General features: G+C 40.9%; 1 protein-coding gene across 1 annotated transcript in view; it reads left to right on the forward strand.

Moving 5' to 3' along the window:
- Fam120a (family with sequence similarity 120 member A) overlaps window positions 1-16,656 on the forward strand; it is a 91,912-nt gene that overhangs the window by 11,482 nt on the left and 63,774 nt on the right. The window contains exons 2-3 of the mRNA XM_034510604.2: window positions 9,872-10,118; window positions 13,720-13,802. Coding sequence (XP_034366495.2) covers window positions 9,872-10,118; window positions 13,720-13,802 — 330 coding nt within the window. The remainder of the gene's footprint in view (window positions 1-9,871; window positions 10,119-13,719; window positions 13,803-16,656) is intronic.

The raw sequence follows: 16,656 nt of genomic DNA on the forward strand, positions 1-16,656 counted from the left end.
TTTCAACCTCAGCATGCAATCAAACTATAGGAATAAATGTCAAAAGACTGTATATGAAGAGAATATGCTTTAGAATTTTTGAATAATTAAGTTATTTTCCAGTGGATCTGTAGACAGAATTTCAAAACTACAACAACAGAAACCCAACCAACCAAACATAAACCTCAAAATCAATTACATATAAATCAACCAGAGTTTGGGACTGGAGCCATGACACAGTGGTTAAAAGCACATGCTGGTCATGTAGAGGACCTGAGTTCTGGTCCTAGCAGCCACCACATCTAGCAGCCCTTAGCTGTCTGTAACTCCGGCTCCAGGGGAGTCCGGCGCCCTCCATCCTCACTCATATCCAGACATACATGTACACATAAATAAATAATAGTAAAAATACTTTAAGAAATAAACCAACCAGCCTGGCAGTAGTGACACATGTTTTTAACCTCAGCACTCAGGAGGCAGAGGCAGGTGGATTTCTGAGTTCCAGGCCAGCCTGGTCTACAGAGTGAGTTCCAGGACAGCCAAGGCTACACAGAGAAACCCTGTCTTGAAAAACCAAACCTAACTGAACCAAACCAAACCAGAGTTAACATACAATGCTTTGAAATTCCCCATATCTCAGTATAGCTTAGATTACTTTGCTTTTACACTTATTGTTTCCCCCTATGGAAAGTAACTTCTCTGAGGGCCTTGCCTGTCATCTAGCTTCTAGAACAATCCCTGGCCTATTGCAGTTGTTCACAGACTACCTGCTGAGTACGACACACCCAGCCCTGCAGCTCCCTTCCTCAGGTGCTGTGACAGGAGGAAGTGGAATTTTTCCTGCTCAGAGTCAGACTTAATTCCAAAGGTGACTGGCTGCTCCAGCTAGTCCCAGCCACCTGGTGCCTGGGTTTATCTTGCAGTAATCCTTTTATATGTCTTAACTCAAGGTGTGCTCTGTGGAGGAGGCAGAGAGAGGGCTGTGTAGGTAAATTGGCTTTTCTTTCTCTCTTGTTGCCCCTGATTTGAGGCACTTTGTTTTTTAGTCATCATGGGGGAAGTGTGGGCTGAGCTGCTGTTGAGAGACAGCATCCATTTGTGCCCTAGCTTTTGGTAATTATTTTGCTGTTACCTCAGGAAAAAACAAAACAAAGCCTCAAAACACAGACAAACTCCAAACTACTGGCCTGGAAAAGAATGGGCTGCCTGCACTGTTCCATTTTCCAGTTGGTGCGGTGCAGTGACGGTTCCAGCCAAAGCAGAGCCCTGACTCCAGTGTGCTCCCAGTCCTTGTAACCAGAGACCATTCATGAAGGTCAGGGACAGGCCTGCCTAGACAGCTGGGGGTTCTCTAGACCCTGCCCAGAACATTTGCAAGCTGATAGACCATAGGAATCTGCAAACATTGCTATAGGAAATTGTACCAACCTAAATTTCTTTTTTTCTGAAGTCTGAAAATTAAGATTTTGGCATGTCAAAGTTTGGGATGAATTTTAAATTTTATCATTTATTTCCTTAGATATAAGATATTTCTATGTTATAATTTAGACTTTAGATGCATGTTACTGTGCCCAGGTTAGAATGATTTTAATAAAAACAATTTTTAAGTTTTAGCTGAGTCATTTGGAAGTTACTATAGTAGCCTATTTTAAATAGGATTCATATGACAATACTATGGCTGCCTCTTTTTATCAGGTTTTTAAAATTTTTAGAAGTATAAAATTTAACTCACATTTTTTTATTTCTTTTATGGTATCTGCTCTCTTGTTTGTGTGTGTGTGTGTTTTTAAGAAGTGAACAAAACAAGGCAAACATTGCAAAATAAGCATTGAATCAAACATAACAAAGAACCTGCTAAAGAAATTGAAAAGGGAAATAAAAACAATGCCCTTTGGTAGCTGGGAAAAGGCATTATATACATGTTTAATGTTGTATTCACAGGGAAAATAAAACTTGTATGTTTTTTTATTAAGAAGTTATATCTTAGAGTTAATTGCTTATGCCTTCTAAGAATATCAGGAGTCAGAGTGATACCCCTATTATCATTATTTTTACAATTGTAGTATGATTTTATACATATATATATATATATATATATATATATACATACATACACATACACACACACATACATACACATACATACATACATACATATATATATATGTTTTCAATTTGCTGTCTTGTGCATCTTTTGCATGTATTTCTGTGTGGTGTGCATGCATGTGTGCCTGTGGAAGATGGAGGTTGATGTCGAGTGCTGTCCTTTACTGATCTCTTCCTTGTCGAGGCTCAGTGCTCTCTCACTTGAACTCAGAGGTTGAGGATTCCACTAGTCTAGCTAGCTAGTTTGCTCCAAGAATGTCATCTCCACTTTCTGATGGCTGAGATTATAGATGGGCCACATGCCCAGCCCACATGTTATGGGTGTGGGTGGATGGGCAATTGCAAAGCAAAAGCTTTACCTGCTGAGCTGGCTCCCCAACCCCAGGGATGGGGATTTGGGGGGGCTGCTATACTGTTCTCCACACTTTTTGTACCACTTTACATTCTTAACCTTTCCACATGCTTCCTTGTGCTTCTTACTGTCTGTTTTAATGGTCTTTCATTTTTGAATAGTAGTCATTCTACTGAATATAGTTACTTGGTGTTTCTATTTCTTTACTGCTTGCCAAAGTTGTGACTCTCTCTTGGTGCCACTCTTTTTCTTTCAAAAGAAACACTGCTGGCTGTGGAGTTCTAGGCTAACTCAAACAAATGTTTTTCATTGCTTTTAAGACCATTGCCTTCCATTCTTATGGAATAAACGAGGCATGTAAGATGTGCTTAGTCAGCTGTGATCATAGTTTCCCCTAGGGAGAAATTGGAATGAATGCTATTGTAGTTAAATCTCCCCTTTAAAGTCAGAAACAACAACCTACCTCACCCGAGTGGAGTCGACTGTTGTGTTCCGTGTGTTCTGATTTGTGAGTTGGACTAGAGTAGGAACAGAAGCTGAGAGTGGGTTTCAGCACCTTATACTTGCTAGTTGGCTTTCTGCAGGCATAAGGCAAAGCCTGTTCCTTTTATTTATTTATTTTTTATTTTTTTAAAGATGTATTTATTATATGTGATTACACTATTGCTATCTTCAGACACACCAAAAGAGGGCATCGGATCCCATTACAGATGGTTATGAGCCATCATGTGGTTGCTGGGAATTAAACTGAGGACCTCTGGAAGAGCAGTCAGTGCTCTTAGCTGCTGAGCCATCTCTCCAGCCCCTGTTCTTTTTTTTTTTAAACAGAAGAATTCAGGTTCATCTACATCCTCATATGACCAGGCTAACTTGTATCTTCTCAGATGACTGGAGGATGGGCTACATTATCCTCTGAGCTATTGCAAAAGCATTCTGAGAAAAGTTCTACAGTGTTATTTTTCTATGACATATCCTGGTTTACTTAAAAAGAAGTACCTGACACATTTTAGGTGTTTGCTACCTGAAATGATTCTGAGTGGTTCACATGTGATGTGTCTAATCCTCCCTGCTTCCCTGTGATGAAGACAGAAGTACACCCACCTGGTTAGCAGGGATGTGAAACCTCCTCATGAAGCTGCTTTCACTAGATTTTACGAGTGGCAGTACTATCTCCAGGGTTATCCCTGTGACTGCTTTTCACAGCAGTTAATTATTATATTTGCTAGCTAATCTTGGGAACTTTTTTTTTTTAATATTAAAGGCGGGTTTATTGGGAAGCCGCTCTCAGGGGAGTTTACTGGCCCAAGGACTGAGGCCAGGGGAGTCCCCATGGGGAGGGCTGGGAGAGGAGGAAGAGAAAAAGGGCTCATGCAGAGAGGAGGAGAGAGAGCAATTTTGGAAACTTTAAATCAGTATTCTTTATAAAGTCAGCTTTGATTTATTTGCCTCTCTTTTATATGTGTGGGTATTTTGCCCACATATATGTTTGTGTGCCACTGTGTGCCTGGTGCCCATGGAAGCCAGAAGAGGGCATTGGATTCCCTTGCTGCTGTGCGAGTGCTAGGAACCAAACTCTGGTTACCAGCAAGAGCAGGCAGTGATCTTAACCTTTGAGCCATGCTTCTAACTTTCTTTCTTTCTTTCCTTTCTTTTCTTTCTTTCTTTCTTTCTTTCTTTCTTTCTTTCTTTCTTTCTTTCTTTCTTTAATGTATGTGAGTACCACCATCCCTGTCTTCAGGTACACCAGAAGAGGGCATCAGATCCCATTACAGATGGTTGTCAGCTCCCATGTGCTTGCTGGGAATTGAACTCAGGACCTCTGGAAGAGCAGTCAGTGAGTGCTCTTAACCTCTGAGCCATCTCTCCAGCCCGTCTCTAGCTTCTTATTATTTATTTATTTATTTATTTATTTATTTATTTATTTAAATATGACATTTAGAACCACACAGGCTGGGTGGTGGTGGTGTTTACCTTTTGTCCCAGCACTCCAGAAGCAGAGGGCAGAGGGCAGAGGGCAGAGGGCAGAGGGCAGAGGGCAGAGGGCAGAGGGCAGAGGGAGAAGGATCTCTGTGAGTTCAAGGCCAGCCTGGTCTACAGAGAGTTCCAGGACAGCCAGGGCTACACAGAGAGACTTGTTCTCGATAAATCAAACCAAACCACCACTACCACCACCACCACCACCACCACCACCACCACCACCACCACCACCCCCCCACCACCCCCACCTCCCCCACCTGATACATTGACATTAAAAAATTAGCTCAGAATTCTGTGGTAAGTTGGTAGTAGAATAAAAATAACCATTCTAGACTAAGTAAAAAGTACTTCCTTGAGATTGAAGATGGGCCATTTTGCTGCCACTTAAGGTTTTCAACACTAACTCTACCTGCCCTGGCTCCTGGGAGGGGTTGCAACTCGCACCTACTGGCCCAGGCAGGCACCTGTGTAGGTCACTGGCCTTGTGCTCAGCTGGAGCTGTAAAAGCTGGTTTTTGAGTGTGTGCAGGAATTTTGGAGTTTCACTTCCTTGATCAGAAGCTTGCATGTGGTCTCCAGGGCTTAGGGCTTGAGATTTCCAGCTCAAATCCAAGCCTGATCCACCTTAGTGAGAGATGGGTTTTACTTCTTTTGTGTGGGCTCTCTTAAGTAGTTGTGAAGGCTTAGTTATCTTGTTTTTATGCTTTCTGGAGGTTAATAATAATATTCTTCTCAACATTACATCTTATAAGTTTCTCATTAAAATTTTTTTTATATTATTTTTTAAAAGAAAGGGTCCTGTTATGGAACCTAGACTGTCCTTGAGCTTTCCTTGCCTTGGCACACTGAGTGCTGAGATTATAGACATATGCCACCAATTTGACCATATACCTTTTTTCCATGTTGGGGTTTGAATCTAGAGAAGTGTTTCTCAACCTTTCACAGCGGTCACCTGAGATTATCAGAAAACACAGATACACATCACAACTCATAACAGTAGTAAAATTACATTGATGAGTAGCAACAAAAGTAATTTTATGGTTGTGGGTCACCACAGCATGAGGGTTCCAGCAGTAGGAAGGTTGAGAACCACTGCTCTAGTCTCATGCTTGTTAGGCAAGCACTCTGCCGTAGACCTCCATCACAAAGGGTTATTTACTTCCATGGATGTCTGTGTTGGTGTATATGCTGGCGTATCAAGCAGAAGGCATGTTTCATCTTCCTCTAGGCTCTCTGCCTATTCCTTCTCAGGCAGGGTCTCTATATCCTTACACCGGGGCTCCCTCTTAGCCAGGCTAGAAGTCAGCAAACCCCAGCAGTCTCCTGTCTCTGTACCACTCTGCCCTGGGTGGGAGTTAAGGCTGAAGGCATTGGTGGGGATGCTGGCTTCTTACATGGGACCAGACTCTCGGTTCCTCCTGACTGCAGAGCAAGCACTCCAAACCATCAAAGGTCATCTCTCTAGCCTCAAGTTTCATTGTTTTTATTTACTTCTAAAACTGAAATTAACAAATTTATGAAACTATAGAAATACAAATTTCATTGTATTATTTCCAGGCTTACTCATGGGAAGAGTAGAAGCAAAAGCAAGGGAAAAAGTAATGGAGTCCTGATTACCAGAGGAGGATGGGCTATAGCTTCTGTTTGTCCTACTCTGGCTCCCCAGCACTGAAGTTTTAGTGCTTAATATGTGTGTCTATATGTATATGTGTGTATGTACATGTGTTTGTGAATGTGTGTGTACATGTTCTCATGTATGCGTGTGCATATGGAGGCCCGTGGTCAACGTTCAGTATATTTCTACCTTATTTTTGAGACGGGGTCTCACTGAAGCTAGAGTTTCTTGATAGAGCTAGTGTTGCTGGCTACTGAGCTCCTGGGGATACTCCTGGCTGTTCCTCCCAGTGTTGGGATTGCATAACTTCTTTTACATAGATTTGGGGGAGTCCCAGCTTAGGTTCTTAAGCATATATGACAGGCACATGACCTGAGCCATCTCCCCAAACCCTAATTTAAAATTTAGTGTAATTTATTTATTTGAGACAGTATCTTATGTAGCTGGGGCTGGCCTTGATCTCTTGCTCTTCCAGCTGCCACCTTCCACGTGTTGGGGTCACATTGTGCACCACCACGCCCAGTTTCTTCATCCTGTATTTTTGGATAGCTGATTGCCTATGGTATAGCGCTCTCTCTCTTATTCCCTCCCAGACCTCCCCCTTCTGCTGTTTGCACTAGGATCACATCCTCAGCTAGACCTTTTATCAACTACCCTTGCTTAAAGCTTGTTTATTATGCCACTGTACACATTCATCCTTACCTAGCTTGTTCATTCATTCATTCATTCATTCATACTGGGTTCAGGGCTGGAAACACATTAGTGCTGGGTGAGGGCCTAACATGTGCATTGCTCTGGAATCTATTGCAGCACTAGTATAGGAAAGGAAAAAAAGAAGTCTTATTAGAAACACACTCTCAGGTCTTCTCTCTGCTTTAGACGTTGGGTAGATTCTTACATTTTGTGTGTTTGTCTCTATAGAAGACAAAGACCTCTGCTTAACTACACATCTTTGTATTAGAGAAGGCTTGCTGCCTGACACCTGGAGGCACTGAGAAGGAGAAATGCCCTATCCCTTGAATTCTCAGGGTCTTGAGTTACAGATTAGGGATGCACTCTTGAGTAGCAAGAGCAGGCACAATGGCTGTGGAGGACGTGTGAGCAGCTGCCATGGAAGAGAGAAAACGTGGCTGCTGTGGATGCATGAGCCGAGGGCCTTGTCTTCTGTAGAGACAGACCTGTCTATAAAATGTGGGACTCTGCCCAAGTCTATAGCACAGAGAGGACCAGAGAGTGGGCTGCTTTCTAGTGGGATTGTTCTTTTTTGTTTTGGTGGTGCCAGGATGGAATCAGGGCGTTGTACATGTTAGACCCTCACCCAGCCACTAACCTGCTTCCTAATCCTTAACCAGGTTTGTTTACTGGCCCTGCCCCCACCCTTTTCACCCCCCACCCCCAAGTCTCAGAAAGTTGTGCATACACATTCTTTTGGGTCTTTTCCTTTTCAGTCTGTTTCCACAGACATAGTTCTGCATAGCTGTAATTACATTATATTGTGTTCTAAAATGATTTAATGTTTTAATGAAACTTTCCTCAAGTTTTCCCACAAAGCATAGCAGTGGCTTTACCTTTTTCATAATGTTTAGTTTTCTCCTGTAGAAGTTACTATGTTTCTTTTTATGATTCTAATGACTTTTATTTGGTGGATTAGCTGTTTCCTGGAATAGAGTTACTGGTCAAAGGACATGACGTTTTTACAGCTTTTAAAATATATTGCTTACTGTTTTACAACACTCACAGCATTATTTGAAAGCTGACAAGTTAGGCCTGACCCCTGATGATCTTCCACTTTCTGTCTCCTGATCCCAGGGGAAGCTAGCTCCACCTAGTCAGGGTCACTTCCTGGTCTTAGAATTTGCCTCAGAGCTGCATAAGTGAGCCTTTGAAAACAACCTAGAGCCACCTTTTATTTCAGCTTTTGATTGAAAAACTATTCATTCCTTAGGAGAAAAGCTTTGTAACATACTGACTTAGGAAGCTCATAGCTTGGAAAGTTCAGAGAGTGATGTAATCAGGAGTTGAGCCTTGCCATCCTGGTCCCTAACCTTGGAGGGACATCAACTCTTAGTTTTCTGGAGCTGATAGATCACCCTGTATACAGAAACAGGGACTGCTCAACACATGACACCATTTCCTTCAAGTGCCTCTGGAACAAGTGGCCACCTGTCTGCCCTAGGGATCCTTTTAGGGAGGGGCAACTGGTGGCTCTCTGTTCCCTTTAACTGTAGAACCTCTCCAGAGGGCATGTCTGGAAAACAACCAGTGATTTCTAATTTAACAATACTTTAAAATTTCTATGAAAGAAAATTATTTGATTAAAGAATTTGGAACTAAACTAAGATTACCATTTTTGGATGGGATTAATTTTAGAAAAAAAATTTCACCTACTTTTCTGTTTTAGCTGGTGTATTTGTAGATTTAAGGATGGGGTAAATTTCGCTTATTCTAAGGAATAGAGTATTACTTGACTAATTGTAGTTTTACTTTTTCTTATAATGTATAATGCCACATTACATTTTTCACAAGAGAATTCAAAAGGTTACTTTTTCCTTTAACTACTATCATTAACAGTTTGTTTTGCCTCTTGATAAGTTTTCATTACAACTAATCTTTCAGCAAGTCCTAGAAACCACTTTCATTGTGAAAGCCAGAGAGGAGATTAGCTTAACGATGATCACAGGCACTCTGAGGAGACAAATGTTTGGTCAGTTAGGTGCTGTAGGATAGCTGCTGCTCATCTGACCATTGGCTGCTGGGACTTAATTTTGATTTAATTTAATCTAAAATTTCACCAATTTTATCCATACATTAGATTGTAGTTCTAGAAATTGAAGGTTATTTCTCTTCTAAGTGTCTAGAGATTTAACTGAGTCCCCTGATTTAATGTAAGTTCTTTAAAATACCTTCATTCATTGTAGAAACAAACAGCTTTCTTTCTCGAATTTTAGTTAGAGTTTGAGAATTAACAAGAGAAATCAGCAGCTTGGGATTTGAAGTATTAGTCCTTACTTAAAATTTAAAAAATGATTTGGACTTTGGTGTTAACATTCCAGAGCAGTCTTCAGCGCTTGTGAGTATATGTCTAGGACTATGGTGACTCCCCCGGAGGACCTCTTGGGCGTATCTACCTCTTGGGTGTATCTTCTTGCCTGCTGCTCTGTGAGTTTTCAGCTTAGGTTGCTGTGCATGGTTCATGGTGGGCATGTAAAGTGGAAACGTGTGGCTTCTTCTCTTCACAAACATGACAGTTTATAGTGAGTCTAAGTGGCAGTCCTGACTTTAGTTACAGAGGGACGGTTATCTTTAGGGTGGTCATGTGTTCCTGAGGTTCCCCTGTGATGAATCCCTCAGGAGTGTGGACCTAGGAGACTGATGGTTAATGCAGACCTTTATTTAAGGGAAGGTGTAGTGTTGCTTTCCAACACTTTTGAAGAGATTGTGTCAGCTGTAGCAAAGGTGGGCAGCGTGTCTGTCTTATCCTTTCCAGTTTCATTCTCTTTCTTTATCTTGCCCCCCTCCATTTTCCTTTCTTTTAAAATACTGTTACAGGGATCAGTCAGATTTGCTTGTTTTCAAGCAGGGTGACTTTGGAATTGTCATTAGTGGAGAATTTGTAGTCTAGATGGCATGGTTGATAAATTACTGACAGATGATTTGAATTCAGTTCACCTCTGAGATCCCTTTTGGAGCAGTATGTTACACACTTGGTCCTGGCACTTTTTGATCATATGGATAATGTTTTATCAGTAGCTCTTTAATGATGTCAAATACATCTTCCTGTTGAACCTGCTGCTGCAGTTAGAGCGTGCATCTGATGGCATTTCCTTCTTTTTCTGTGTGTAGGTTGCACAGAGCATTGAAGATCATCATCAAGAAGTGATTGGCTTCTGCAGAGAGAATGGTTTCCATGGCTTGGTGGCCTATGACTCTGATTATGCACTGTGCAACATCCCCTACTACTTCAGTGCCCATGCCCTGAAACTGAGCCGCAACGGGAAGAGTCTCACCACAAGCCAATATCTGATGCACGAGGTTGCCAAGCAACTGGACCTGAACCCAAACCGTTTTCCTATTTTTGCTGCTCTGTTAGGTAGGTGGAGTGGTGTGAAAACTATTTTCTAAGGGTGTGGTACATAAGAATCCTGATGTATCTTTTGAAGATTTTTCTGCCTGGATGCTTTGGTGTTGTATCAGAGTGAGAGAGTGGGCTCTTCAGGTGCATTCTTTTGGGTTTTGCTGGTAATGTTCTTGTTTCTAGTTTCTAGCATGTGTGTATGTTGCTTATATGTTCTTCAATCCAGGCTGGAAAACTTACTCTGTGAGGTAGGCTCAAAGTTATAGAGAAAGAACATTTCTGAATCACAAATGCTAGCACATGCCTATTATAAAAGGGTTAGTGATTGACCTGGTATTGACAATTGTGTTTATAATGGTAGAAAATATGTGCCTAGCATGGTGGCACAAGGCTGTAATCCCAGCATTCCTTCAAAGCTGAGGCAGGAGGATCACCACATCCAGGTCAGCTTCTGATATGTAGTCAGTTCAAAATCATTCTGAGCTATACAGAGAGCTACCTTGTCTCAAAAACAAATGTGCTTAAGAGATGACTCAAGTTATGAATGTAGAGGGCCTGAGTTCAGTTCCCAGCACCATATTGGGTGACTTGTCTCTACAAGTACCCACACACACACATGTACATATTTTCATGTAGAAACACCCATATATACATATAATTAAAAATAAAATAAATTTTGGATTAGAAAGATGGTTCAGAGGTTAAGAGCATTTACTGTTCTTGCAGAGGATCCCACCCCTGGTTTGGTTCCTAGCACCTTCACAGTGGCTCACAACCATCCATCCATAACTTCAGTTCCAGGGGATCTAGTGCCCTGGATGTGTGGGTGCCAGGCACACAAGTATGTGATACACATATATACCTACACACATACAAAATACTTATACATAAAATAAAATAATGCTACAATTAGGAAAAAATTTTTTTGCCAGGCAGTGGCGGTGGACACCATTAATCCTAGCACTTGGGGAGGCAGAAGTAAGCAGATACCTGAGTTTGAGGCTAGCTTGGTCTACAGAGTGAGTTCCAGTATAGTCAGGGCTACACAGAGAAACCCTGTCTCAAAAAGAAAAAAAAAAAAATCCTAAAAGGATAACCCCCCCGCCAAAAAAACCCCAAAAAACCACAACAAAAAAACACAACAACATATTTTAGCCACAAAGAAAGTATACCACAGGACCAAAGCATTGCTCTGATTTCTTTCTCTTTACAATGGTAGCCACTACTATAAAAGAAAACAACTACCTTTTTGTTTGTTTTGAGCTAGAGTCTTCTTACATAGTCTAGGTTGGCTTCCAGTCACCATAGAGCTGAGGGTGAGCTTGGAGTCCAGGTCTTCCTGTCTGTGCTCCACAGCTTGTGTGTGTGTGTGACCTCACACCCAGCAGAAAAATAACCACTTTAAAACAAAACAAAAACAAACTCTTGTAAGTAAATTTAAAAAAAAAAAAAAAAACATGAAAGAATCACTTTGCTTTATTTCCAGAAAGGGTAGATTCTATGTAGGTTTTATTTACAAGTATATGTTACTTAACTGTTCTTGAGGTCACATGTCTGTGTATGCCTTTTATCTTGCACTTGTCTCATGTAGTTCCTTTCCTCTGTTAGCTTGCCCTTTCTCTGCCTTCATATGTGTGTGTCAAGCTACTGTAAAGCCCAGCTCTAACTTTTGAGTCTGTGTAATTGTGTCCAACTGGAAGTGTTTGGTTTTGGAGTGATGTTTTTCTGTGACTTCCCTTCTTGTTCTCTGCTTTAGATATTCAGAGCACTTTGGGAAGCTGCATGGTCTCTAGCAAAGTTACTGTGCTTTCTATGGAGTTAATTTATTAGATTGTGAGTTATCTTTTGAAATTCTTAGTTATCAGAAAGGTAGGTGTATCTAGGTCAGAAGTCAGTTTCTAATGACATTCTTGCAGGACAGCTGTTGACTTTGGTGTTGTTGATGTCTTTTGTTTTGAGATAGGGGCATCTCGTGGGATGTGGCGCTCACCAGTAAGCTAGCTGATTAATGAAACACACACACACACACACACACACACACACACACAGACAGACAGAGAGAGAGGGAGGGGGTAGGGGGGAGGGAGAGATATTCATGCTGGGGTTATGAAAGATGCGCCATTATACATATTTTCAGAAGTTATAATGTAAAAGGATACTTCTTTGTTTTGATGTTAAAAGTATGCGTTGGGCTGGGCATGCACACTCATCAGTTGGAGGGCTGAGTCAGGGGGATTGGGAATGTGAAGCCGGCGTGGTATGCAGCATGTCTAGAACCTGTTTTCTTGCAAAAGTTGGTAGATAGGTGGCACATTATATAGAATTCCATGTTTACTCAAGTACTAAGCAAAATGTTTTTTGTCTACATTTTGAAATATGGATGAATACTTAATTTTCTTTTTAAGAAACATTGACTATATTTCTTAGGAGGTAATATCAACTTATACTTTTCTAGATACTTATTAGAAAAATTTTGAACTAAGTGAAGAAAAAATATTCCATAGTAGTAATTTGGTTAGGTGTGTACCCCTGCCACCCGGGAGGATGAGGCAAGAAGATTATAAATTCACATTCTGTTGGACAACTTAGTAAGACTCTGTCACAAAACAAAAAAGTAAAAAGCGATTGGGGGTGTAGCTCAGTGGTAGAGTAATATTAGCTCTATGTTCAATTCCCAGTAGTTAAAAAAAATTCCAGTTAATCTGAGGTATAGAGTCTAGTTTATTGAAGAATTATAGGTAAATTATCAGTAAGATGATTTATTTTAGACTTTGTTAAAATTTCATTGTCTTTAAAGCTATTTTCCTTTCCTGTAATGAAAAGTGCAGCTATTTAAAATTTCATTTTAGGGAAGTTGAGTAGAATATACATTTAAATGTTTGACTAAGTTGGGGCTACTGTGCTGTAGGCAGTGTTGTGAATGGTTGCACTTTGTGCTATTGTCTGTTAGCATGTAGATAAGGAATCTGAGGTTTTAATATGGAAGTCATTGAACTATGATACAAACATCAGAGTTACTTAGAAAATTACTACTTTTGAATTTCATCAAGAGTACCAACACCTATAGATGTTAGTGGTTTAGGCTCTCAAGCCCTGCTGTGAGGGTAGAATAACCTTCCAGCTCTCCAGGCAGGACAGACAGCTCAGATACTGTATAGTCTGTGTTCTCTCGTGGTACTGTATGTGGTGATTCATGCTGTAACAGAGTCGTTATTTAATCTTCCTAAGGACGAGTTTATAACTGCAGACTCCAGATCTGGCTGTGTAATTAACTGTCAAGTAATTTTGAACCACAGGTGTTTCAAGAATACATGAAAAGTTAGGTCTGGTCCGTGTGTGACCTCCTGGGATCCTTAGAGTGCCTGCATACAGCTGGGAAGTTGTTTATGTGTGTGGCACTGTGAAGTCCTTAGTGTGAGTGATATCCAGACCAAAACTCACTTGGTGCTGGCGTCAGCTGTAAGGAGCCTGCTTCGTATGTTGTTCATGGTACCATGTGAAGAAATGTTCCTTTCTGCTTGGAGGCTGAATGTGAGTTATCTAGCATACATGCTGTAGAGGTTTCCCAGTGTCACTGGTAATGACAGCTTTTACATTATCTACATTTGTATTCTAGGAAATCACATACTACCTGATGAGGATCTGGCTTCCTTTCATTGGAGTTTACTTGGTCCAGAACATCCACTCGCCTCACTGAAGGTACAGACGCTGCTTGATTTTCCAGCCTTTGACTTGCCCATGTGACTGCAATTGTTTTTACAATGCCTTAAGGACTTACCAAAGAAGGGGAGATGCTGTGTGGGTGGTGTCTTGTGATGGGATCTGCTCTGTCTTAATAAACATACTTCCCTCCTTATTCTCAGCACCTGTGTGATAGGCAAACTTATACATTGCTTCCAAATTCCCTTCAAGGAATCCTGTACCTAGCTAGACAGGAAGAAATCTTTGAACTTCGGTTTTATAATGAACATTTTTTCTTAAAATACTAAAGTTTTTTTCAATAGATAATGTCACCTGTCACTTAGATCAACATGTTTTAGCAGTCTAAGGATTTCATGATTTTTTACTTTTGTACAGTTATAAAAAGAAGTGTATTGCAATGCTTCTTGACTAATGGGAGAGTGGTTGCTTGGACTGGTTTATTAACAGTGTTTTTTTTTTTTATTATTATTATTCATTTTCTTTTGGTTTTCTGTTTGTGATGGTAATGAACATGAGGAAAGAGACATTTCAGCGGGGTGCTCTTAAGTGAGGAGGTCATGGTTTGATATAAGCCTAACAGAATGAGTAAGATTGCCATGGGCCATGAGGACACTGGCTGGCACTTCTCATTGACTGCTGTGACTGCCTTTATCACTTGTTAGGTGCTTTAGGAAATGCAAAGGTGGGGACTTGGACACTATATCTCTTCCAGCTCTGGGACCAGCTTCCGTATAGTCAGGGAAGGAAGGGTAAATTTGGTGGTTTCCAGAGGTGTGTCGTAAAATCTGAGTTTGGTCACGGTGACTCTCCTCCATAAACAGCTCTAAGTGATGTTTACTTTCAAACACAAGTTTTTCTTTCTTTGCACATTATTAATTTCCTGAAGGGAAATCTCTCAAGTAGAATTTCTTTTTTTGTTCCTTCCTGCTTGAAACCTTCTTTTCTTCTCTCACCTATGTGCTTCAAAATGTTTTCTCTAAATGTGCATATATAGTCACACGCTCAGCTGAGCTGCCTTTGCTTTGTGCTCTGTAAGCTTAGATGTCAAGAGTAATTTGTAGGAACCAGCTTAGTAAGTTTGTATGACACTGAAAGGTTAGAAAGACGGTTGTCCAAATGTGCAGCACCTTGGGTCAGCACTTGTTGACATTTTGCCATAAATTATATAGGCATGTCTGTGCCTTGTTTTAACTCAGACTGTCTGGAAATAAGTTGCAGGTGTCAGGCCACCTCACCTGTGCATATTTTATCCTGCATCACTGCACCTCCCGCTGAGGATGTCCTCTCAGTGTGTTGCTGTTACCAGGCGAAAAACTCACAGCAATTCCCAAATAAGAATTTGAGTATTAAGTATGTGTTCCATTTTTCCTTAAAAAAAAATTTTTTTTTTTTTTGTAAATTTGAGAGGAAAAACCGAGGGAGATTAGGGGAAGAATTGTAGGGAAAGGAGTGAATTGGATCCAAATACATTATAAGCGTATGAATAATTAGATCTTTAATAAAATTTGTTTTCATTTTTTACTTGTCTGTGTGTATGCCCATACATATACACTCTTGTCGTGCAGAGGTCAAAGGACAACTTGGAGGCGTTGGTTTCTTCTTTCCATCATGTAGGAATCAGGAGATTGAATTCAGGCTTGACGGCCAGCATGTTATCCTGCTGAGTGTTCCTGCTGGCACCACGTTGAGTTTTCCAGTGAGCCAGCTAGTCCTCTTAGCCCCTGAGCCACCTCTCTAGCTGCTTTCTAGTTTAGATTTCTTTGGAGGCGTTTCTGTGTGGAGCACTGTTTGTTACCCGTCTTTCCATGGTTGGGAGAGCAGAATGGCATGAGTCTCCTCCCTAAGCATGACTGATATGCATCCCAGCTGGTGTTATAATCTTTTTCATTTATAAGATTAATTCTATCTTTTGAAAATTTGGATTCTTGTTACTTTATCTCTATAATACACATAGAATTTTAATTGGTTTTAAAATTGATATTTAGTTTCAGGTTGAAGCTTTTCTTCCTACATTTAATTCGCACTTAACCTTGCTGTCTTCTCATGGCTCAAGTAGAAATCTTTCCTTGTGTGTTTCATCTTGCTCTTTGTAACTTTAAATCTTTTTCTTCTTCATCGTGTTCCACTCTATTGTACCTTGAGTTGTTTGGAATTGTTAAGACAGTAGACTCATGTAGGACTGTGAACAACAATGTGATGAGATTGACTCTGACAAAGTCAGCAAATGTGCTGATAAAAGGTTGGAATAAGTGAAGCTATTCACACGAGCATAAGAACTAGAAACCTTTGAAAGAGTCCAACCAAGTGTGCTAAAAAGAAAGCGCAAACCCTTGAGAGACAGTTTCATCTTTTAATTATTTGATAAAGAATGAATATCACGAATAAGAAGCCAGTTGTTTATAATTTATATGACTCAAAAATCCTCATTGTGCAGAGACTGGGGACACCGCCCCCCCCCCCCCCCATGGCACCCTTTCACTTTCCTTTTATATGTTTTCTATAGCACAGGCTAGCCTCAACTGCTGCTCACATTATTGGCTAATATTTGCAAAGGGACCGCTCTGTAGGACGATCACGTGTGCTGCCTTGTTGATTGCAAATGCCTTGGGCACATTTGTCACCTGACACTGCTAAGGTGATGGCAGCTGGTGGCTAGTTAACTTTTCAGGTCCCCTCTTTCCCTCCCCATTTCCTCTCCCTTCTGTCCTTTCGTTTCTTGTTTGAGACAGGGTGTCACCGATTAAGCATGGCTGGCCTGGCATCTGCTGATTAGATCAGGGTGGCCTTGAACTTAAAAAATACCCACAGCTGCCTCTGCCTCCTAGTTGCTGGCTTGGGTGCGTAATCAGTG

The sequence above is a fragment of the Arvicanthis niloticus genome, chromosome 8 (genome assembly GCF_011762505.2).
Source record: "Arvicanthis niloticus isolate mArvNil1 chromosome 8, mArvNil1.pat.X, whole genome shotgun sequence".
In the NCBI taxonomy this organism is placed as follows: domain Eukaryota; kingdom Metazoa; phylum Chordata; class Mammalia; order Rodentia; family Muridae; genus Arvicanthis; species Arvicanthis niloticus.